General features: G+C 37.0%; 1 protein-coding gene across 1 annotated transcript; it reads left to right on the forward strand.

Annotated features, from left to right (window-relative positions):
- Positions 1-6,863: 6,863 nt before the first annotated feature.
- LOC116121672 (putative UDP-rhamnose:rhamnosyltransferase 1) lies at positions 6,864-8,329 on the forward strand. The gene has a single exon (XM_031407613.1). It carries the CDS (start codon positions 6,914-6,916, stop codon positions 8,327-8,329), a length of 1,416 nt encoding a protein of 471 aa, XP_031263473.1. The 5' UTR covers positions 6,864-6,913.
- The last annotated feature ends 16,729 nt before the right edge of the window (positions 8,330-25,058 follow it).

The following is a 25,058-nucleotide window of genomic DNA, read 5'->3' on the forward strand; positions in this document are numbered from 1 at the left end:
GGAAGTCTTTGCAATCGAACTGCTTCCCATTTTCGATTATGATTGTATGGGGGATTCTGAATCTACAAATGATGTTTTTGTAGATGAAATCCTTCAGCTTGTTCAAAGTGATGGTGGCTAAAGGCTCGATTTCTGCCCACTTCGTGAAGTAATCAACTGCGACCACTGCAAACTTGACGCCTCCTTTTCCTTGAGGCAAAGGGCCTATCAGATCGATCCCTCAGATCGTGAATGGCCATGGACCTCAGATCGTGAATGGCCATGGACTTGTCAAAGTGGTCAACTCTTGAGGTGGAGCTCGCAGAATATCTATGAACCTCTGACATTTATCGCACTTTCTCCGAAGTCGGCCGCATCTTTGAAGACTATCAGCCAATAGTATCCATGGCGGGGTACTTTGTATGCCAAAGATCTTTCCTCAGTGTGATTCCCACAAATACTTTTGTGGATTTCCTTCAAGATGTACTCCGTATCTTTGTGATCAATACATCGCAAGAGTGAGGAATTAAGGCCTCGCTTATACAACCTGTCATTGATAAGCATATACCGAGCTGATTTTGCTCAAAGGGTTTTGGCTTCATTTCTTCCCTCAGGCACTGTCCCATCTCTTAGGTACGCGGTTATTGAATCCATCCAGCTATACGTTTGCCATATCACCAAAATTGATTCTTGCGATACGAGGATGCTTGGACTTGGGAGGAATTTAACAGGAGTGAAATCAATTTACTTCTTGCTCATTGCTGAGGCTAGGCAAGCTAGAGAATCGACCACTGAATTCTTCTCCCTTGGAATCTGTAGAACTACAGAAATCTCAAAATACACAAGTTCAGATTTTACCTTCCAGAGATAGGATCCCATTTTGTCCTTTTTCGCCTGATACCCTCTGGAAATTTGGTAGACCACGAGCTGGGATCATTGTATATGTTAATTGACTCTTCCCTCATTTCTTTAGCAAGGCGGATCCCCGCAAGCATGGCTTCATACTCTGCCTCATTGTTTGAGGCGGCAAACCCAAATCTTACTAGAGCTCGGATTGCATTTGCTTCAGGACTTTCGAGCAGAAGCGTGCCTCCTGCCCTCTTCTCATTTGAGGACCCATCCACGTATAAGGTCCATTGCCATAAACTGTCGAGCTTTGGCCCAGCTGGCTTGTTCACTTTCGAGGTGCTCACTTCAGGTGGGCTTATCTCGATATGAGAAATCTGAGATAAAGTCAGCCAAAGTGTCCTTTGATTGTGGTTCTTGGGATATACTTGATGTCGCACTGACTTAACTCCACAGTCCACTGAATTAATCTACCTGATGCCTTGGGCTTTTGTATTATCTTTTTCAGCAGAAAGTTAGTCAAAACGTGTATAGAATGTGCCTAAAAATAGGGCCACAACTTTTGAGCGGCTATGATGAGTACATAGGTGAGCTTCGCCATCTCTAGATACCTTGTCTCGGTATCGAGCAACTGCTTGCTCACATAGTACAGCAGCCACTGCACTCCCCCTTCTTCGCGTACCAAAGTCGTGTTGATCGTGGACTTTGATATTGATAAGTACAATAGTAAAGGCTCGCCTAGGATGGGCTTTGACAACAAAGGAGGCTGCCCCAAATGCCTTTTCGACTCCTATAATGCTTTCTCGCACTCCTCTGTCCACTTGAAAGCCTTGTTGCCTTGTAGGGTCTCAAAGAAAGGCATGCACCTATTTGTAGCTCGGGAGACGAACTTGGTCAGTGCGACCACTCACCCTGTCAAACTTTGAACCTGCTTTATATTAGCCAAACTCTACATGTTCAAGAGAGCTTGAATCTTGTCTGGGTTGGCTTCAACACCTTGCTGATTTACAAGGAAGCCCAAAAATTCCTCGAGCTTACCCAAAAGCACACTTCAGAGGGTTTAATCTCATTCAGTATTTTTTTAGGATACCAAACATTTCTCTCAGGTGTTCGATGTAGCTTTCGACAACCTTTGATTTGACGAGCATGTTATCAATATACACCTCCATGGTTTTACCAATTTGCTCGGTGAACATTTGATTCACCAATCGTTGATCAATCGCTCCGGCATTCTTCAAGCCAAATGGCATAACCTTGTAAAAATAGATACCTGGTCAGTAATAAATGAGGTTTGTTCTTCATTGGGCTGATACATCGAGATTTGATTATATCCTGAGTAAGCATCCATGAAGCTTAGTAATGTGTTCCTTACTGTCGCATCTACTAATTGATCAATCAAGGGTAGCGAAAAACTATCTTTAGGACAAGTGTTGTTCAGATAAGTGAAGTCGATACAAGTCCGCCTTGTTCAGATAAGTGAAGTCGATGCAAGTTCGCCTTTTTCACTAAGATCGAATTGGCAAGCCAGTCCAAGTACTTTACTTTTCAAATGAAGTTGATGTTCAAGACTTCATCCTTGAGCGCTCTGGATCGCTCAACAACCATGGATCTTCTTTTCTGTCTTATTGGTTGAGCCTCTAAGTCGATGTTCTATCTATGAAACATTACCTTAGGGCTAATCTCCACCATGTCTATATGTACCCAAGCGAACACGTCAAGGTTTTTCTTTAGGAACCCCACAAGACTGTTTGCCAGCTCTTCGCTAAGATTGTTCCCAATTTTCAACATGCGAGTTAGGTCTTCCTCGCTGACAAGTACTTCTCGCAATTCCTAAGTAGGCACTACTACAGGCTTTTCTTTATGGATGCAAGGATCTATGGTGTCTTCTAGTGGTCCAGGCTTTGGCTCGGACTTAGCAATGACCATGGTTCTCGGGAGTGGCCGTTTTTGTGCAGCATGAATGACCTAATTATAACACTCCCTTGAATCTTTCCTATAACTTCTGATTGTTGTGACCTTGTCTGGAGTTGGGAACCTCATTGCTTAGCAGCGCATTGAGGTGACTGCGCTTAGGTCATCCAGGATTGGCCTTCCCAAAAAGACGTTGTAGATTGTCGGATAGTCGACCACTAAAAATTCTGTCATCACCGTCTTTATCTAAGGCTTTTTCCCTAGAGTTACGGGTAGCTCGATTGTTCCCTTGGGGACCAAGCTATCCTTGGTGAATCTATATAGTGGCGATGGACATGCCCTTAGATCTCACTTGGTGAACCTCATCTCTCAGAAAGCTCCTAAGAAAATGATGTTTGCTACACTACTGTTGTCGACCATTACCCTGAGTACTCAAGCATTGCCGATCCTTGTTGTGATTACAATCGCATCATGGTTGTGGCGAGGAGATTGGTCGTATTCTTCCTCGGTGAACCATATCACCTCGCTTTCTTGCCTAGGCTACTTTGGCGGCTTTTGCTCACAGGTCATTACTTGGGGAATCGAGTCAGTCTTGGCCTCCTACGCATACTGCTCACAAGAGCGCTTGGAGCTCCCTGCAATGTTGGGTCCCCCATAGATCATACCCACCAAAACATCATCTTTCGGCTGAGTTTGCTGGATCTGATTACTTTGTTTGCCTAGATTTTCCCGAGCTAGCTCCTCTTTGAAAATTCTTTCGGCCTCTTCTGATCAGGTCCTCAATGGCGTCTTTCAAAGACCGACAATCATTAGTGTTGTGCTCAATGTCTCAGTGCTACCTGCAGTATTTTTGAAGATCTCTTATACCTGGTGGTCCCCTCATTCTCTCTAGCACAGGTAGTTTTCTTGCCTTGTGAGAGACTTCATAAATGTGAGCTACATCTTGCGTTAAGGGGGTATAATTTGTATACTGCCTTTCCCTGCGAGATTCTATTTTCTGTTTTTCCTAGAACCTGTTTCGGTCCCTATCATTGTGATCCTGACCCTTTCGTTTGTCTGTTGGGCGATCTTGTCGCCTTTTAGGGGCTCTTCTGGGTGAGCTTCTTGCTAAGGCAACCATCGAGCTTTCTACTCACTCAGTTTGGCAGCTATTTGATAGAACTTGGCCAAGCTCACATGGTCTTTGCTCTGAAAATCTTTTCACAGCTTCGTCTACAACCTTATTCTTGCTATAAGCAAAATTCGGATTGATTCTTCAGGTGCATCCGCAACCTTTGCTTGTTCATTCTGGAACCTTGTTAAATACGAGGTTAGAGTTTCGTCTTTTTCCTAACGAATATTGCTTAGATAGCTGAGTGGCATTGCGAATTGTCTCCTCGCTTGGAATTGTTGTAAGTACAATGAAGAGAACTATTGCCAATATTGTTTTGAGTTTGCCTTGAGCCTTTTGTACCACTTCTTGGCATCCCCTACTAAAGTGGCTGCGAAACAGCGACACTTTGCCAAGTCAAAGACCTGGTGCAGCTCAATTAGTTCGTTGAAAGAGTCAAGGTGGTCTCTGGGATCCCCTTTCCCATCAAACTTTCTCTCTGGCGCCTTGAATCCTTGGGGGAGCAAGGCCTGACGAACTTCTTCCGTGAACGAAGAACTTACTATCTCTTCCACTGAATTATTCTGGTGGGATCTTAGATCGTCGAGCATTCTTTGCACCTAATCTAAATTTTCATCATAAGGAGTATTTTGGCTGCAATCTCTGTTCAATCTTACCTCGAGAAGGTGAGTTTGGAGATCAGTTGCTTGTGAGCCTGCTCTATCATCCGCATTAGTGCGCAAGGTGGAGTCATGATGGCTAGATTGATAGATGTTACCATGCTCATTTGTTCGTTGCTTGTGACGTTGGTTAAAACCGAAGCATCAGTCATTGTCACATTGGAGTGCACGACTCATCTCGTGAGCTTGCGAGGTTTGAGCCCACCTTTGGTGTGGGTTAAAACCAACACGCTGGCGTTGGTTGTTTCGTCGATTAAGGCTTGCATCATTTTGTCGACCATGGTCTTCATTTTGCCCCATAGGCTGTTTGCCTAGTCGCTTCCCGGGGTTAACTTGCTCGCAGGATTCACGTTTATAAGTGGAAGGCGCCTTGTGGTGTCAAGGGTGACGGTCGCTCTTTGGTGCCAATAAGCCAGATTGGTAGCACGTCAAGCCATTTCGGTCCATTGGAGTAACCTCTCTGAAGCATGGTTGACGAGGTCTTAGTGGGTTGGTTGTTGATTCCTTAATTCAGCCACATTTTGTTGCATTGCCTTTGCAACCATCATCCTTATCATCTCTAACAACTAGCCATTCTCAGGATTCGAAGTCCCTGACCCCTGCTGATTCGCGACGTGCTGCACTAGCAGCATTGGTGGTCGGCCTAGAGGAGCAGTCTGCTGCACCTCCTGATTGACGATTTCCATGTTGTCATGGTTTTCGGTGGTGGTTTTTGATCTGGTATGGGCCATTTAAAGTTTCCGGTGATCGGTTCACTGAAATTGTTTGTCAGAAATTTTGAAAATAGGTGGAGACCTTTCCTTCTAGTGCCAAAATGTTGATGCAAGAATTATACCAACTAGAGTGATCCGATTGACCTTGATGGAATTGGAGTCGGAATCGATGTGTAGATGATTAAAGATAATCAACAATGTTATATGAAGTAAGAACAATAATGTAAAGAACACAATCAGTTTTTAAAGTGGTTCGACAAGTTTGAATCTTGAGCCTACGTTCACTGTTTTTTTTTTAATTGCTTAAAGAGCTTACAAGAAAATAGTAATATGCCTAGAACAATTTGCTAACCCCTTTTCCATCGTTGGAAGAGGTGGTATATGCAAGTTTTTTTACAAAGGAAAGAGCGAAACTAGAGGAATTACAATCAAGATTAAAGTGCAACTCCGATATTCTCGCGATTGAGCGCTAAGATCGTGCTATTATTACTGTTGATTTGATCTCTTTTGAAATATCCGGGAGTCAATCTTATCTGTGATCTACTCAAACAACTATCAGGATTGGTCGTGACTAGCTTATGCTAGGTCAAGTAATATCTCGACGAGCTTATGCTGGGTTAGATAAATGTTAAGCCGAACTGATTTTGGGTCGAACTACAACCTTGCGGAACTCTAACTTCTTCGAGCTTAGTGTAAAAATCACACACAACAATTATAATGTGACTTGATACCAAAATTACATAAGAAAACTTAAAAAGAAAAGGTGACACTATATATATAAAGCTCAGCAACCCTTGCTTGCCTCAATGCATCTCTCTTCCTGTTTGAGCAAAACAAATGCCTTACTGCTCTCCTAAATGATCTTTGGTTTCATGCTAGAGGCAATTGAAACAATCTAGAGAGTTAAACGAAATCAAACAAGTAAACACACTCAAATATCAAATTAGTAAAGTGAAAGAAAAACACACACGACTTACCATAGTTCATCCAATTAACATGCTACGTTTAGTAGAGTCAATATTATTAGAATACTGTCTCACCTCTTTCGTTACAATGAATTTATTTGCCTATAGTTTGCTATCACACTCATACAAGAGAATACTAAGTTTACATACTAGGTTTAAAGAGAAAAATCTAATATTACTAGGATCCTTCTTCCTAATTCCAAACCCAATAATAGAAATTAAATTACTTAAAGAAATCCTACAACGGGCCCTCGAATACATCTGCCTCGACAATTATTGTTGAAGTGGTAGACAACAAAAACATCAATAGCCTCCTATACCAAATATAAAGCCCTCCTAAATTCTATTTTTTATTAGGTTAGCCATACACATTCCACGTGAAAGTCTTTTTGTTGATATTATTCTGATATACTTATACCCGGTTCCTTAATACGCACCATATCATCATCTTTCCTTCTATATAAAAATTTAATACGGATTTTTCACAAAATATGTGGAGTTTTGAAGTTTATAGTTTCCACTAGCTGGGCGTGTACATGTGTTTACATGGATAGATGACACCTTGTCGTTTGTTCCAATACTGACAAGTCCAATGGATATGTCTTAACGGTGTTCCTTTTTAGTATTAAATGGTACAAAAATATAAGAGAAGAAGAGTTCTAACATTTCTCTAGCGGCCGTATATTTTAGTTGTCAAAGTTTGCAAGCTTCCCATACACATAATCGAAAATGGCTACACCACTTCATGTAGCGATGCTTCCATGGTCGGCGTTCGGCCACCTGATGCCATTCTTTCAACTCTCCATAGCCTTAGCCAAATCTGGAGTTAAAGTCTCCTTCATATCAACCCCAAAAATCATCCAAAGACTCCCCAAACCTCCTCCAAATTTGGCGACCCTTATCAATCTTGTGGAGTTTCCATTACCAGCCTTTATTGGTAACGAACTTTTGCCTGAAGGAGCCGAGGCAACAGTGGACCTTCCCTCTTTTGATAAAATTCAGTACTTAAAGATTGCTTACGATCTCCTTCAACATCCTTTCAAGCAGTTTGTAGCTGAGCAGTCCCCAGACTGGATTTTCTGTGATGTTTTAACTCACTGGGCGGTCAAGATTGCTCAAGAATATGAAGTCCCTCTCTTGCATTTCTCTGTTTTCTCAGCATCCATGTATGCTTTTTTGGGACCGGATTTGTTGGTTGATAACAAAACAAAAATCAGGCAATCCCCGGAGAGTCTAACCGTAGTGCCAGAGTGGGTTAAATTTTCATCTTGGTTAGCTTTGCGGATTTTTGAGGCAAGTGGCGCTTTTGATGGTCTTTACGGATTGAATGCATCAGGGATATCAGATATAGACAGGGCTGCCAACGTGCTCTATGGGTGTCAAGCTATAGCTATACGTAGCTGTCCGGAATATGAAGGTGAGTACTTGAATTTATTTGAAAAAATAATCGGAAAACCGGTGATTCCTGTTGGTTTACTCACGCCAGAAAACGTAAATGGAAGAGATCAAATTACTGATGAGAGATGGAAGAAGATATTTCAATGGCTTGATGAGCAAAAACCAAAATCAGTTGTTTTTGTAGGATTTGGAAGTGAGTGTAAGCTTACAAGGGATCAAGTTTATGAGATGGCATATGGACTTGAGTTATCCGGATTGCCATTCTTGTGGGCACTGAGGAAACCTGAGTGGGCAAGTGATGATCTTGATGCTCTGCCTCCAGGTTTCGGTGACAGAGTTCACGGCAAAGGGATGATCTGCATAGGTTGGGCGCCACAGTTAGAAATTTTAGGACATTCATCAATTGGCGGATCATTGTTTCATGCTGGGTGGGGATCAATTATAGAGACTTTGCAATTCGGGCATTGTCTTGTTGTGTTACCATTCATAATTGATCAACCTTTAAATGCAAGGGTACTGGTTGAAAAGGGTCTTGCTGTAGAAGTGGAAAGAAGTGAAGATGGATCGTTTAGCAGGAATGAAATAGCCAAGGCTCTGACACAAGCCATGGTGTCTGAGGAAGGAGAGAAATTAAGAGTGAAAGCTAGAAAAGCTACAATGAATTTCAATAATAAGAAATTGCAGGAAGATTACTTTGTTAGATTTGTTGAGTACCTGAAGACTAATGCGGTCAAGAAACAAGAGTGACTATTATTCAGGTGAAAAAATAAAAGCCGTGGGGTTTATGATTGTTGAGTTTGTCTGATTGGGCACTGACGATATAATTACTTGGCTAAACAACCCGGCAAACGTTTTTATTTCTATTCTTATGTCCAAGTCTCCAGTCTTGACCATGTTATGCCTGCCATTTCTCTTCAGTGTGTTTTGTATTGTCGGGAATGTTGTACTGTTGAAAATATTAAATTAATAAAAATATAAATTATCTTTAATATTATGAGAAATATTTAGAAAAATATGTTTAATTTATTAAAATAAATTGATAAGTATGTTATATTGATATGTTTGATTGAGAGAAATAAATTAGTGAATATATTATTTAAATTATAAAACTATCCTTATTCTTAAAATAAAATATTATTTTTATTATTATTTTTTAATCTCTTACATTTGACATTTTACTAAAACACCCCAATCATATAAAAGTTTAATTTATAACAAAGTCACCTCCACCCACCCCAAGCCACTATCAGCTGCCTGACACCACTGTCTTAACTAGATTCATGATGGATCTGGTTGGAAATGACCAGATTTACAGTCAGATCAATGTACGACGACAAGCGGCTAGTAGTGGTGACCAGCCATCGATCGTTGACGGTGGTGGCCAGATTCGACCACTAGTCTTGGGTAATTTTGTTCAAGTTCAAGGATATTTATATCCTAAAAATTTTGTATATAAGGATAAAATAGTCAATGAATATATTTGTAAATTGTTTTCAAAATAAGGGTCTTATTGTCCAAATTTTTTAATAATTAAGGGTAAAATTATAACAAAAATAGATTACAAAGTAATTTTAAAATACTTAAGAAAATGAAGATAATTAAATTACCTTTTATATGATCAACGGTAATCACTATTGATTTTGAAAGATTACCGGAATCTTATATTACTTGACAATCAAATAATATAAGATTTATCTCAATAATAGGGGATTATCTCCGACCAAATACACCCTGAGGTAAAAATCAAGTGGAAATCCAATAGATAGTAGTTAAAGGCAATAATGGCAGAGTAGTTTCTCCAAGGAAAAAATATTATTAATCGCAAGATTAATATAATTGAAAATAATATTATAACAAATTAGTAGATGCAACCGACAGTCCATGGTCAGCCTTCGCCCGCCTGATGCCATTCTTGAGTCTTTCAACTCTCCATAGCCTAAGCCAAATTTGGAGTTAAAGTCTCCTTCATATCCACCCCAACAATCATCCAAACAAAAAGATTATTTGGGATCTGAATTTTAAAAAATATCTAAATTGTATAACAATGCTCTGTTAAAATCATAAATTAAACTTTCAAATATAAAAGTTTAATTAAATTAAAAAGTCAAATAAAGAAAATAAAATAATAGAAAACCTGTAGAACATTTCCAAATGACTTTTTATATGACCCAAACTCTTTATTATAAAGAGTCTATTAATAAAAACAAAAGTATAATAGACTTTTTATTATTTAAATATAAATTAAAGAGTGAGTTTAACTTTTCACATTTGAAGAGTCAAATTTCACTCTCTATTCTAATTTTAATTAATAAACTACAAGTTTCCATATATTTTATTTATTAATTCTCTTTTCTATTAAGTTTTTTTTTTTTTTAAAATAAAGAGCATCTTTATTAAATTTAAAGAGCTCATTGGATTTGAATAAAAATTTTATTCTTCATATTTAGAAATTAATGAAAATCCTCTTTATGAAATGTGCCCTTTAATTGGAGATGCTGTTAGACTGTTAGTTCAAAAATTAGGTGGGCCGTTGATGGGTAGAAATCTGTCATTTTGAGATAGTTAGAGTAGGCAAATGTAAATCAACCTTCAATAAAAAGATATTAATTCAAAGAAAAATTCAAATTCCAAGCCAATTCAATTTTAAATTAACCGGAACCCAGGCATTGAGTTAGCCAGGTTTGACCTAAGAGTCCAATTTTTATATCTCTGACCAGAGTGAGAATATTAAAAATTTATGTACCTGTTTGTTACAGTATTCTTAATCATTATTATGTTATCTTGGATTAAAAAATAGGGTAGGTATTTATTTATTTATTGTGTCAATTCAATATATTCTTAATCATTATTATGTTATTTTATGTTATCTTAGATTAAAAAATAGGGTATGTATTTGTTTATTTATTGAGTCAATTCAATCTCTTTTTAATCATTATTATGTTATAATGGATTAAAAAATATAATATGTATTTGTTTATTTATAGAGCCAATTCAATCGGAAAACTAATCTAATTTAAATAAAATTTTTTATTTAAAAATAAAAAGAAGGTGAGATTTATTTTCAGATTATCTAACTATATTTTTATATCTAATAAAGTCTTCACTATGTTATGTCTGCCATTTCTCCTAAGGGAAGTTTTTTTAATTAAGTGTAATATAATCTAGTATATTTATCTGCTTCAAAAACAAAATGATATTTAAGTCATAGTAATTGAAAAATATTTCAAAAATTAAAAGAGAGTGGCTTCCAGTTCCATATATACAGTAGTTCTAGACGACTTCACCCACAAACAACTTCATATTTAAATTTAAGTCATAGTTTTATCATTAACACAGAGGTTATATTCTTTACACGCAAGTTCGTATGGCGACTCATGTGGGAAAACCTAGGACATGCATTCATCTTTCTTTTCCTCCAGTTTTTGACCCATTGAGATAAAGAAGCAAAACCAAGTCAGTAAAGCCAAGGTGGGGAAAAAATAAAATAAGAAGAAGCAAAAATAAAAAAGAAAAGCTACCCAATCACCTTCATATCAATAAAAGACAGTGCCTACTTGTGGACCCATTTTTCTGCCTCCTGCTGCCGTGTTCAACACGACACTCTCTCAAAATTCAATCTACCAGCAAAACAAGCCATTTCTAGGGGTGAGCACGGCTAACGGAATGAATCAAAATCTATTGGTAGAATCAGAATCCAAATTGGAATTTATCTGAAACTAACACTGCACAAATAGGTTTTGATTCTATTTTTTTTTTAAACTAACACTGTACAATTCTGATTCCGATTCTTATATGTGGAGAAATCAGAACTAGAACTGGAACCTAAAAAAAAGAACCTGTAATGGATACCCAGCTTGGAACCTACAACGGGTACCCTGTTTTGGAACTTGGGCTAAAATTAAATATCTGTGAAGAATGGGGGGTTTATGTAATTTTACAGATAAAAAATTTAAAATAGAAAAATTTAAATTTTTACAATAACCTGATTAAATTAAATATACAAGTATACTTATTACATATAGTAATACTATGTGCACTAACTATTTTATACTAATCCAAGTACTAACATTGAAAAATTTGAATATTTTTTTTGGGGGGAATTTCAAATTTTCAATGTTAGTACTGGATTAGTACAAATGGTTAGTGCACATAGTATTGCTCTATTACATATAAACTACACCATATAAAAAACTTTAATATATTATAATAAATTAATATTAAAGTTTTGATTAATTAAATATATAATTGGAATTAAGACCAATTAAAAGCGTTTTAATGTTATTAAAAGAATTATTTTTGAATAAAATAGTATATTTGATTGAATAATAATATAATATTAAATTATTTAATAAAATTATCAAGTTCAAAGTCAATATGTAGTAAATTAGTAATTAATTAATTATATATGATAAATTGATAAACATTAATACATTACTAGTTAAAATCCAAGTAAACCTACTATAATCATCTAAAAACTTTATATAATATCTAAAACCTTCAGGAGAAGAAACAAGAGAAAGTCCCCACAAGTCTGAATGCACTAATTCCAAAGGCTGAGTAGCTCTAGAGGCAGACCTAGGAAACACAGACTGGTGTAGCTTACCATATTGACAAGCAGTGCAAAAATCAAAGGTACTAGCTACAGCATGAGATAACTTTAGTGAATGCAAAATTTTTGCAAGAACAAATGCATGAGGGTGTCTTAATTGTTTATGCCACAACATTCCACTACTCTTTGCAACTGAAAAGGATTGCATTATGTGACTTTTATTATTAGCAACATCATTGGTACAAGGAGAAACAAATGCAGAAGATTCAAGAGTAGCACTAATGTCACCTTGAACTCTTAGATTCGCAAGTGTCACTTTTAACAGTATTATTATTACAATTTACAACCAGTAGTGAATTCAGAAGCCAAAGATTGTGCAAATTGAGAAGGAAGTGAAGCTTTAGTGGGGTTGAAAGCTGAAGCTGTGGAAGAGAGACCAATAGCTAGATTTGAGTTGGAAGCAGAATGTGAAGCTGGAATTTGAAGTTGGTAAAGACCATCCTTAAGCCTTCCTTGAATAAGAAAAATCTTGGATTGTTTGTCCTTAATCACACAATGGTCAGCAGAGAACTCAACCACTACACTATTGTCTTTAATAAATTTAGAAATACTTAGCAGATTTTTGGTGATATGAGGTACATATAAAACTTGTTTTAGATAAAGAGACCTAGAATGACAAGGCAATGAAGTGAAACCAATGTAGGAGATAGAAAGCAACTCACCATTTCCAACCTGAAGCTGCTCATTGCCAATGTAAGTAGAATTGACTGAAAGTTGTGCCAAATCTGAAGTCACATCATCTATGGCTCCAGAGTCCATGCACCAGAAGGCATCTTGAACTGTGGAAGGTCCAACAATATAATTGGCAGCAGGATTTGAGCAGTGTTGTGATTGAGTTTGTGACAGGAACATTTGATTAGGATGACTAGATGCAGATAAGTGAGATCCAGCAGGCATTGGAGACTATCCTGAGACTGTATTAGGCCTTGTTGGGAAACTAGTAGAGGTTGTACCTTGTGGTCCTGAGTTGGTATAGGGTGAAAAACTAGTTGAAGCCGGTATTAAGTAGGATTATATGAATACTGTGGTGAGGTCAAAGGAAAGTATTGTGGTGCTTGAAAAACTTCTGATGTTCTAGTGTAATTAGATGCAAATTGACCTTTGGCTAATGAGTTATGTCCTCCTATAAAGTTAGCATCAAATCTATGGTAACAATTAAGAGCAAGATGTCCACTTTTCCCACAAACCTGGCAAATGAACCTGCTTCTTCTAGCTCCTCTACCTCTTCCTTTGCCACCGGTGAACTGAGTATAAAAGTGACTATGTGGTACAAATTGATTAGGACTAGTGACAGGTGAGTGAGGTGTAAAGGTGTGAGGAGCAAAGCTATGGGACTATATGGGTTGAAATTGATTCTATCTAGTGTTAAATGAAGTTGTTCATTATGATATTTCTTATTGAGTACATCTGTTGTGAGATTGGCCAAATGAACTGACCCTCCATGAAATTCAGCATTGACCACTGAATTTACTGCTAGATTAGCCTTTTCTAACCTCAATTCATACTTCTGCAATATAATGTGAGCTTCTTGGACATAAAGAGGATCTAACCTAGATTCCAACCTTGTGGAAATATTAACCACAGTAGTATCATACTCAGAATTCAAGCCATCAAGAATATAGTTCAACAACGCTTCATCTATAATTACTAATCCACTGTCTGATAGAACATCAGCAAAACCCTTCATTTTGTAAAAGTAATCATGAATACTAAGACTATCTTTCTTGGTATTTTGCAATAAATTCCTAACATGCAAGGTCATAGTTCATGATTCAGTGAGAAATTCTTTTTCTAAAGCTATCCACATATCGGCAAAATACTGGCATTTTGAAACAACACTAAACATAGATTCAGAGATAGATCCAAGAAGCCAACATACTAGTAGCTTATCAGCCTTTTTCCAATGATTGTATGCTGGATTAGGTTTCTTTTCAGTCGTTCCTTCTAAGCCTTCTATTTGTACTTTTACGAACGGAGCTGAACATGCAACCAATCCAGTAAGATGTTCTTCTAAGTCATGAGAACCAACAACAAATAAAATTTGGGATTTCCAAAATCTATAGTTATCCTTAGTTAATTTGGGGGAAATGACAAGTAAGGTTGAAGAAGATATAGATGAGATGTTTGTGAAATTGATAGAATCAGTGGCTAATTTTTTACCAGAATTGCTTTGATTCAGAGAAATTTGAGAGAGATCAACCATTTTAGATGTTAGTCAATGGCTTTGATACTATGTGAGCTTTTAGGCTAAATTCAAAGAAAACGAAAGAAGAAAAATCAAAGAAACTAGAACTTTGATTTCTTGTATTCAACATAATGAGTAAGTACAAGGAGAAGCACTTTTTATAGTGTTGTGTTAACAAGAATAACTAACTACTATATTAACAGAAAAAAACACTTAACAACAACTAAAAAAATCTAATTAACAGTCTTCTGAATATAAACAGTCAACATTGTTGACCTATTCATTTGCTTTGTGGCAAATCTATTGGTTAGGTAAACATCAGTTTGGAAAGCAAACACCAAAATTTCAGGGGCATGCTAGCTTAAGCAAGCAAAGTTTACCCTTGTTCAAATCATTTGTCTATGTTTTTATCTCAACTCTCTCATTTTTCTAGGAGTATGAGGGCAGGATGCCCAAAAATAATTACATGGTAAAGAAAATAGGAAGCTATAACTCCCTATTTCTCTCTCCCCCCCCTCCCATCACAACCCCCCCTCCCCCCATCACCACCACCCCCACCCCCCCCCCCACCCCCCCCCCCCCCCCCCACCCCCACCCCCCCCCCCCACAACCCCCCCACCCCCTACCAAAAAAAAAAAAAAAATCTATTTGAGACACACTTTACACTGAATTAAACGGTCTCTAGCTAGCTATGGAATTGTTTGAATATAAGTTGGGTTTTAGACATTAGCTTTGTAGGAGAAAATCCAGTAACCTACTATATAATCAAAATGAATATAGTATCTAAACTTCAGGAGAAGAAAAAGAACAAGAAGAAAGTCCCCACAAGTCTGATACACTAATTCCAAAGGCTGAGTCTAGAGGCAGACTAGGAAACATAGATCTGAGTTTTACCATATTGACAGCAGTGCAAAATCAAAGGTACTAACTACAACATGAGATAACTTTAGTGAATGCAAAATTTTTGCAAAACAAACTGATGAGGGTGTCTAAATTATGCCACAACATTCCACTACTCTTTGCAAATGAAAAGATTGCATTATGTGAATTTTATTATTAGCACACATGATACAAGGAGAAACAAATGCAGAAGATCAAGATAGCACAAATGTCACTTGAACTTTAGATTCACAAGTGTACTTGTAACAATATTATTATTACAATCAGTTGTAATTGAGAAGCAAAGATTGTGCATTGAATAGGAAGTGAGCTTTAGTGGGTTGAAAGCTGAAGCTGTGGAAGAGAGACCAAGACAGATTTGAGTTGGAAGAGAATATGCTGCTGAATTAGTTGGTAAAGACCATCCTTAAGCTTTCATGAAGAAGAACACTTGGATTGTTTGTACTTAATCACAATGGTCACAGAGAACTCAACCACATACTATTGTTTTATAAATTTAAAATACTTAGTAACTTTGGTGATATGAGGTACATAAAAATAACTTTAGATAAGAGACCTAGAATGACAAGCAATGAAGTGAAACCATGTAGGAGATAGAAAGCAACTCACATTTCCAACCTGAAGCTGCTCATTCCAATGTAAGTAGAATTGATTGAAGTTGTGCCAAATCTTAGTCACTGATTTGTGGCTCCAGTCCATGCTAACAAGAGCCAATCAATTATGTAGAATTGACTCTTTGTAATAATGTTCATTGATCAATAAAGGGCATTTTATTCTATATCGCGTAAATCATCATTGTATATATGATATTGTCCTTAGAATGGTAGAACCATGACAAGGGTATCAAGTGTTTCAAATCTTGATAGTGAGAACCCTATGAGCACATATGGTGGCCTTTTAGAAACATCATAGCCCAATATTATTCTGAAGTAAGGCGCAGATAATACGTAAAGGCTATCATAGGTGATTGAACGACCTTGTGCGAAAGGCAGTGACTGATCTCACTTGTCAAGTTGTTTAGTGACAACTTGGTGCAACACATAGGTGTCTTGCTATAGCAAGTTCACTGGACGACCACCAAGGATTCCATATGGATGGTAACCCAGTGTCTGTGGAACAAGTCCTCTAACGAATGGTGGTGCATGTGATCCTTAGACTTGAGATCACCGGAGTGCTGCTGTGACCGATTGGTGAAGTTTGACATAGCCTAACGCAGTTCTATCAGAGTTGTCAATACGGTATGTGATTGGCTACATCAAGAGTGTATCAAGACTATGGTGGATTGACAGAGGATTATATCATCTGCGGTAGGGGAAGTTATTCATGGTGCAATTCAATAAATGGCAATGACACTAAAACTCTGGCCACAGTGGGATTGAGTTGTTGCTTGATCTAGTTTATAATTTAGGTCATTGGTCCAATAACTGAATACATAATACGAGAGTAACAGAAGGTTGACACTATTTCTATGCCTCGGTCTTATCATGAGATAATGGATGATGAAAGATATTGGATTGTAGTAATCATATTGTTAACAGGTAGCTACTTCGCTGAATCTGAATCTATCGGGTGGCCATGATACCTTGCTAGGGGCTAATCGGTTGTGTATGTGATAGTGAGAGAGTAATGGTTGTTATATTGCGATACTACACACTGCAGGTATGATAAGGAGCCTACGAGTCACACACATAGAAGATAATTTAAGAACCAATTTATAGAAGGTCGTTTTGTCTCTTTAGGTAAAAGGGTATTTGTAATTTGTAGGCAATAGTCAATTTTTACTAAGGTCGTAGCCTTTTTTAATTTGTTAATAAAATTAAATAAGTGAAATATATTTAAATATGTGTTCACATGTATTTAAATGAATATTGTTATGTTAGATATATGAGATATATATAAATAATTTAATTGAAATATAAAATAATAAAATATTAATTGGGGCTGTTTGGGTTGGTGCCCAACCCTATTCCATGATGAATAGGGCAAAGTGTGCACTATATAAGGGCAACACTTGTGTGAAATATTAATTAATTCATTCAATCATTTCAAGAGAAATTCCAGCCCCTTTTTCTTCTCTTCCACGCCATTTCATCTTTGATTGAATAAAAGTTTCATTTGATTTTTGTTCTTGGTTCTTATGGCTAAAGGGATCTAGCAAATCACTCTTTAGTTCGTTGGGGATTATCTTTGTGTGGACTACCGCTAGTTCAATCCTCTCTTGGGTCCTGGTAGCGAACCCATCCGAGACAAGTGGGGAGCCTCCAATATGGGTATGGTTTCTTAACCTTGAGTGCTTTTTCTGCAGATTCTATATGTTGTATAAACTATAAATTGTAATGCCCGGTCTTCGGTTCAAAGAACGTGAAACATTCCAGATTGAATCTGTGAATTCTATGAAATTGAACTCCAAAATGTGTTGTGCCTTTGAGGTACCTAAGTAGCCTTTTGCATGCTTGCTAATGGAGTCGAGTAAGAGCCTTAAAAACTAACTTAATTTGTTCACAGAATATGCAATATCAGGCCTTGACAATGTTAAATACTGTAATGCTCTAACTGTGCTTTTGTACAATGAAGGTTTGTCAAACAATTCACTATCCTCAAAGGTCAACTTATTGCCTAAGGCCATAGGGGTAGAGCATGGCTTAGAGTTAACCATTCCTGCTTTTCCTAACAAGTCTTTGACATACTTTTCTTGACACATATGAATGTTGGAAGCAGTTCTATGAACTTCAAAACCCATGAAATATTTGAGAGAAGCCAATGTTTTCAAAGCAAAGTCATCATTTAACTTGAGCACTATGTCTTAAACAAACTTAGCATAACTTCTTTCGAATAGAATATCATCCATATAGACTATGACATAGATAGTTAAGCCATTATGTTTGTAGATGAACAAACTTGGATCAACCATAGAACTAACAAAACCCCATTGAAGAAAAGCAGTCTTAAACTTCTCAAACCAGGCCTTTGGAACCTGTTTAAGGCCATATAGGGCCTTGATCAATTTTCAAACATGAAGTGGCTTATTGGCATCAGTAAAACATATAGGCTGGGTCATATACACTGTCTCAGTTAGTTCTACATTAAAAAATGCATTGTTGACATCCACTTGTTGGATTTCCCATCCATGGGTAATAGCAAGATTAAGTAAAACTCTAATAGTGGAAGATTTAATGACAAGACTAAAAGTCTCAAGATAGTCAATCCTTGGAGTTTGTTGGAAGCTTTTGGCAACTAATCGGGCTATTAATCTTTGAATGGAACCATCTGAATTGTGTTTGATTCTAAAAACCCACTTACATCCAACCACATTCATATCAGACTCAATGGAACAAGTTTCCAGGTGTTATTAGAGAGCAGTGCATTAAATTGACTTTCCATGGCATCCTTCCAAGATGGATAGGAGAGTACTTCAAATACATTAACCGGTTCACTAGTGTCAAGATGTGAAGGTGCAGTGGTACAGGAAACTAACAGTGAGTTATGTAGGTGAGCTTTGGATATAGTAATCACTGGATGAGTGTTTAAATGTTGAGTGAAAAGTGGTGGATCAAAGGGTATTTCAACTACAAGGTGAAGAGAATTAGGTGACTCTGAAAGAGTAGTAAAAGACTGAGAAGTACTAAATGAAGACTTACTATTTTGAGCAGCCAATTTAGAAGATCATAGATTTGTCCTGCCAAGATAGGGGACTCATTGATGATCTACTAGATGAGAAGACTCATTATTTTGACCTATTAAGTGAGGAGATGCACTGATTTGACTTGCTAAGTTAGGAGACTTATTGATCTGATATGCTAGGTGAGAAACTCATTATTATGACTTGTTAAGTAGGGGATGCACTAATTTGGCCTGCTAGGCTAGGAGATGCACTAATATGATCTTCTAAATCAGAAGACTTTAGTAGTATTGAGCCCTGTTGATCATTTAGAGACAAGAGTGGAGATGTGACAGGAACAGACACCTTTGGTGATGACTAAGCAATAAGATTTAAAGAAGTAGGATCAATGAACAAGTGAGAAGTAAAATTATGGGAAACATTGTCATTTTTTACAGTAGAAGAAGAAATCCCTAGAACTAAAGAATTAGGACTTAACGAGAAAGAAAAAGTAGATCTGATCCTAGAATGAGGTAACGAAGATGAAATAGAAGCAAAAGGAAAGTTGGACTCATCAAATTTCACACTTTAACAGATATATATTTGACCATTAGAGGCCAGACATTTGTATCCCTTGAGATGCTGACTATATCCAACAAATGTACATCTAGTAATATGAAAATCAAACTTGTGTGGATTGAACGGCCTGGTGTAAGGATAAACAGCACAACCAAACACTCTGATAATTGTGTAATCTGGAGCTTTGTTAAACAAAACTTGAAAGGGAGATAGGTTAGACAAAACATGTGTGGGCATCTATGGTTAGGAAACATCAGTTTGGAAAGCAAACACCAAAATTTCAGGGGCATGCTAGCTTAAGCAAGCAAAGTTTACCCTTGTTCAACTATTGTCTATGTTTTATCTCAACTCTCTCATTTTCTAGTGAGTATGAGGGCAGGGATGCCCAAAAATAATTACATGGTAAAGAAAATAGGAAGATAACTCCTATATCTCTCTCCCCCTCCCCATCACACACCCCCTCTTCCCCCCACCCACCACCCCCCCCCCCCCCCCCCCCCCCCACCCAACCCCCCAACCCCCCCTCCCAAAAAAAAAAAAAAAAAAACTATTTGGACACACTTTACACTTGAATTAAACGGTCTCTCAGCTAGCTTATGGAATTGTTTGATATAGTTGGGTTTTAGACTTTGCTTTGAGAGGGAAAATCCAGGTAAACTACATAATAATCTAAAAACTGAATATAGTATCTCAAAGCTTCAGAGAAAGAAACAAGAGAAGGTCCCCACAAGTCTGAATACACTAATTCCAAAGGCTGAGTCTAGAGGCGACATAGGAAACATAGATCGATGCAGTTTACCATATTGACAGGCAGTGCAAAAGGCAAAGGTACTAACTACAACATGAGATAACTTAGTGATGCAAATTTTTGCAACAACAAATGCATGAGGGTGTCATAACCATCTGCCAAACATTCCACTACTCTTTGCAATTGAAAAGAATTGCATTATGTGACTTTTATTATTAGCAGCTCATTGATACAAGGAGAAACAAATGCAGAAGAGTCAAAAGTAGCAAATGTCACTTGAACTCTTAGATTCAAAGTGTCACTGTAACAATATTATATTACAATCAGTGTAATGAGAAGCTAAAGATGTGCAGATTGATATAGAAGTGAGCCTTTAGTGGAGTTGAAAGTTGAAGCTGTGGAAGAGAGACCAACAGCCAGATTTGAGTTGGAGTAGAATATGCTGCTAGAATTTGAAGTTGGTAAAGACCATCCTTAAGCTTTCCATGAAGAAGAACAGCCTTGGATTGTTTGTACTTAATCAAACAAGATCATTAGAGAACTCAACCACTATTCTATTGTTTTAGTAAATTAAAAATACTTAGTAACCTTTGGTGATATGAGGTAAACATAAAACATCACTTTGATATAGAGACCTAGAATGACAAGGTAATGAAGTGAAACCAATGTGGGAGATAGAAAGCAACTCAGCATTTCCAACCTGAAGCTGCTCATTTCCAATGTAAGTAGAATTGATTGCAAGTTGTGCCAAATCTTAAGTCACATGATTTGTGGCTTCAAAGTCCATGTACCAAGAGCCAATCAATTATTGTAGAATTGACTCTTTGTAATAAGTTCATTGATCAATAAAGGGCATTTTATTCTATATCGCGTAAATCATCATGTATTAGATATATGTCCTTGAATGGTAGAACCATGACAAGGGTATCAAGTGTTTCAAATCTTGATAGTGAGAACCCTATGAGCACATATGGTGGCCTTTTTAGAAACATCCAAGCCCTAATATTATTCTGAAAATAAGGCGCAGATAATACGATAAGGCTATCATAGTGTTGAACGACCTGTCGAAAGGCAGTGACTGATTCACTTGTCACAAGTTGTTTTAGTGACAATTGGTGCAACACATAGGTGCTGCTATAGGCAAGTTACTGGACTGACCCACCAGGTTCATATGGATGGTAACCCAGTGTCTGTGGAACAAGTCCTCTAACGAATGGTGGTGCATGTGATCCTTAGACTTGAGATCACCGGAGTGCCTTGTGCACCGATTGGTGAAGTTGACACTAGCCTAACGCAGTTCTATTCAGAGTTGTCAATACGGTAGTGATGGCTACATCAAGAGTGTATCAAGACTATGGTGGATTGACAGAGGATTCATCACTCCTGGGTACGGGGAAGTTATCTCATGGTGCAATTCATAAATGGCAATGACACTAAAACTCTGCACAGGGGATTGAGTGTTGCTTGATCTAGTTTATAATTTAGGTCATTGGTCCAATAACTGAATACATAATATCGAGAGTAACAAGAGGTTGACACTATTTCTATGCCTCGGTCTCATCGAGATAATGGATGTGAAAGGATTGGATTGTACAGTAATCATATTGTTAACAGGTAGCTACTTCGCTGAATCTGATCTATCGGGTGGCCATGATACCTTGCTAGGGGCTAATCTTGGTCTGTGTATAGTGAGACGATAATGGTTTAATTGCGATACTACACACTGCAGGTTGATAAGGAGCCTACGAGTCACACACATAGAAGATAATTTAAGAACCAATTTATAAGAAGGTCGTTTTTGTCTCTTTAGGTAAAAAGGTATTTTGGTAATTTCGTAGTGCAATCATATTTACTAAGGTTTAGCCTTTATTTAATTTGTAATAAAATTAAATAAGTGAAATATATTTAAATATGTGTTCACATGTATTTAAATGAATTATGTTATTGTTATATATATGAGATATATATATAATTTAATTTAATTGAAAATAATAATATAAAATATCTAATTGGGGCTGTTTGGGTTGGTGCCCAACCCTATTCCATGATGGATAGGGCAAAGTGTGCACTATATAAGTGCAACACTTTGTGAGAAATATTAATTAATTCATTCAATCATTTCAGAGAAATTCCAGCCCCCTTTTTCTTCTCTCCACGCCATTTCATCTTGATTGAATAAAGTTTCATTGATTTTTGTTCTTGGTTCTTATGGCTAAAGAGGATCTAGCAAATCATCTTTGTTCGTTGGGGAATCTTTGTGTGGACTACGCTAGGTCAATCCTCTCTTGGGTCGGTAGCGAAACCCATTCCGAGACAAGTTGGGGAGCCTCCAATATGGGTATGGTTTCTTAACCTTGAGCTGATTTTTCTGCAGATTCTAATATGTGTATAAACTATAAATTTGTGGGATCTTGGTTCAAAGGAACGATCTATGATGTTTATGTTTTGTTTCACTGCCATAACTTGATCATTCTAACAAGTCCAGCAAAATAATTGGCAGTAGGATTTGAGCATTGCGTGATTGAGTTTGCGACAAGAACACTGATTAGGATGGCAAGTATAGATGAGTGAGATCCAACAATCATTGGAGACTATCCTGAGACTATATTAGGCCTTGTTGGGAAACAGTAGAGGGTGTACCTTGTGGTCCTGAGCTGGTAGAGGGTGAAAACCAGTTGAAGCTGGATCGTGGTGAGGTCAAGGAAAGCATTATGGTCCTTGAAAAACTTCTGATGTTCTAGTGTAATGTATCCAAATTGACCTCTAGCTAATGAGTTATGTCTCCTATAAAGTTACCATCAAATCTATGGTAACAATTGAGAGCAGATGTCTACTTTTCCTGCAAAACTGGCAAATGAACCTGTTTCTCCCGTACCTCTGCCACCAGTGAACTGAGGAGTATAAAAGTGACTTTGTGGTACAAATTAATTATCACCAATGACAAGTAAGTGTGAGGTGAAAAGTTAGGGGACTGCAGTGATTGAAATTGATTATGTCCAGTGTTAAATGAAGTTTGCTCATTCTGATGTTTTTATTGAGTACATCTATTGTGAGATTGGCCAACTGAGCTGACCTCATGAAATTCATCATTGACCATTGAATTCACTACTAGATTAGCCTTTTCTAACCCAATTCACACTTCTGTAGATAATTTGAGCTCTTGGACAGAAAGAAGGTCTAACTCGATCCCAATCTTGTGGAATAATTAACCACAACAATAACATATCAAAATTCAAGCCATCAAGAATATAATTCAACAACTCTTTGTCTGTAATTACAACCACTAGCTGATAGAACTTTAGCAAAACCCTTCATTTTGTCAAAGTAATCATGAATACTAAGACTATCTTTCTTGGTATTTTGCAATAAATTCCTAACATGCAAAGTCTTAGTTCGTGATTCAATGAGAAATTATTTCTCTAAAGCTATCCACATATCGACAGAATATTGCCATTTTAAAACAACACTAAACATAGATTAAGAGATAGATCCAAGAAGCCAACTTACTAATTGTTTATCAGTCTTTTTCCAGTGATTGTATGTCGGATTAGGTTTCTTTTCAATCATTCCTTCGGAGCCTTCTACTTGTACTCTTATAAACGGAGATGGACATGCATCCAATCCAATAAGATGCTCTTCTAAGTCATGAGAACCAACAACAAACAATATTTGGGATTTCCAGAAACTATAGTTGTCCCTAGTTAATTTTGGGGAAATAATAGGTAAGGCTGAAGAAGACATAGATGAGGTGTTTGTAAGATTGATAGAATCAATGGCTAATTTCTAAACAAAATCACTTTGATTGATAGAAAATTGAGAGAGATCAACCATTTTAGACGTCAATCAATGGCTCTGATACCATGTGAGCCCTTAGGCTAAATTCAAAGAAAACGAAAGAAGAAAAATCGAAGAAGCTAGAGCTCTGACTTCTTGTATTCAATTGTAATGAGTAAGTACAAAGAGAAGCACTTTTTATAGTGCTTTATGAACAAGAATAACTAACTACTGTATTAACTAAAAAAAACACTTAACAGCAACTAACAGAATCTAATTAACTATCTTTTGAATATAAAAATTCAATGACGTTGACCTATTCATTTTTACTCTTTTTTACTGACACCATATATAGTATACAATAACACTTTAAGGAAAACTGCTATTGTCTAGTGTTACCGTAGGCAATTACAAGCTAAGAAAGTAATAAAAAATTACATGAACCCTATAATGAGGAAGGTTCCAAGTTTGATGATGAATAGATTTTCTAATTTCAAGAGGAGCTAAATTCAGCTAACTAAATGACTGACATTGAAGGCCTATGTAAGCAAGAATATCTGCTACCTTATTTCCTTCTTCGTAAATGTGAGAGTGATAAAAAGTGATCTTACTAATACAATGCAAACATGTCAACCATTTGTTACACATGGTGCCAAGGATTCAGAAAGGAAGCCGATGTGAGACATGCAAGGGCCATTGTAGAATCACTCTTTAACCAAAGAACCCTCCAACCCTTTGAATAAGCTATAGATATAGCAATATTAATTGCATATAAGTCTGCAAAATAAATAAATAAATAACCCTTTTGATGACCAAGAGATGTTGTGCAAAACATCCCATGAAACACATTTATAATTGCGAAAAATTCTTCCACATGATGCTAAACTAGGGTTACCATTAGAGAGTCCATCTGTGTTCATTGCAATCCAAGGATTCACAAGAGGCTGCGGTACAATTGTGAGAATTTTTGGTGCCCTACAAAGATGAGGAGAATTGCCTAAGTTGTCAAAGATTTCTTTATTTGAATGAGAAGAGTAGCCAAGACATGAAGAAAAAGAATGTTGAATATTCTAGGTCTTCAAA

The sequence above is a fragment of the Pistacia vera genome, unplaced genomic scaffold (assembly GCF_008641045.1).
Source record: "Pistacia vera cultivar Batoury unplaced genomic scaffold, PisVer_v2 Contig102, whole genome shotgun sequence".
NCBI lineage: Eukaryota > Viridiplantae > Streptophyta > Magnoliopsida > Sapindales > Anacardiaceae > Pistacia > Pistacia vera.

What these genes read in the sequence shown, in the direction of transcription:
- LOC116121672 (XM_031407613.1), top strand. Translation starts at nt 6,914, where the DNA reads ATGGCTACACCACTTCATGTAGCGATGCTTCCATGGTCGGCGTTCGGC.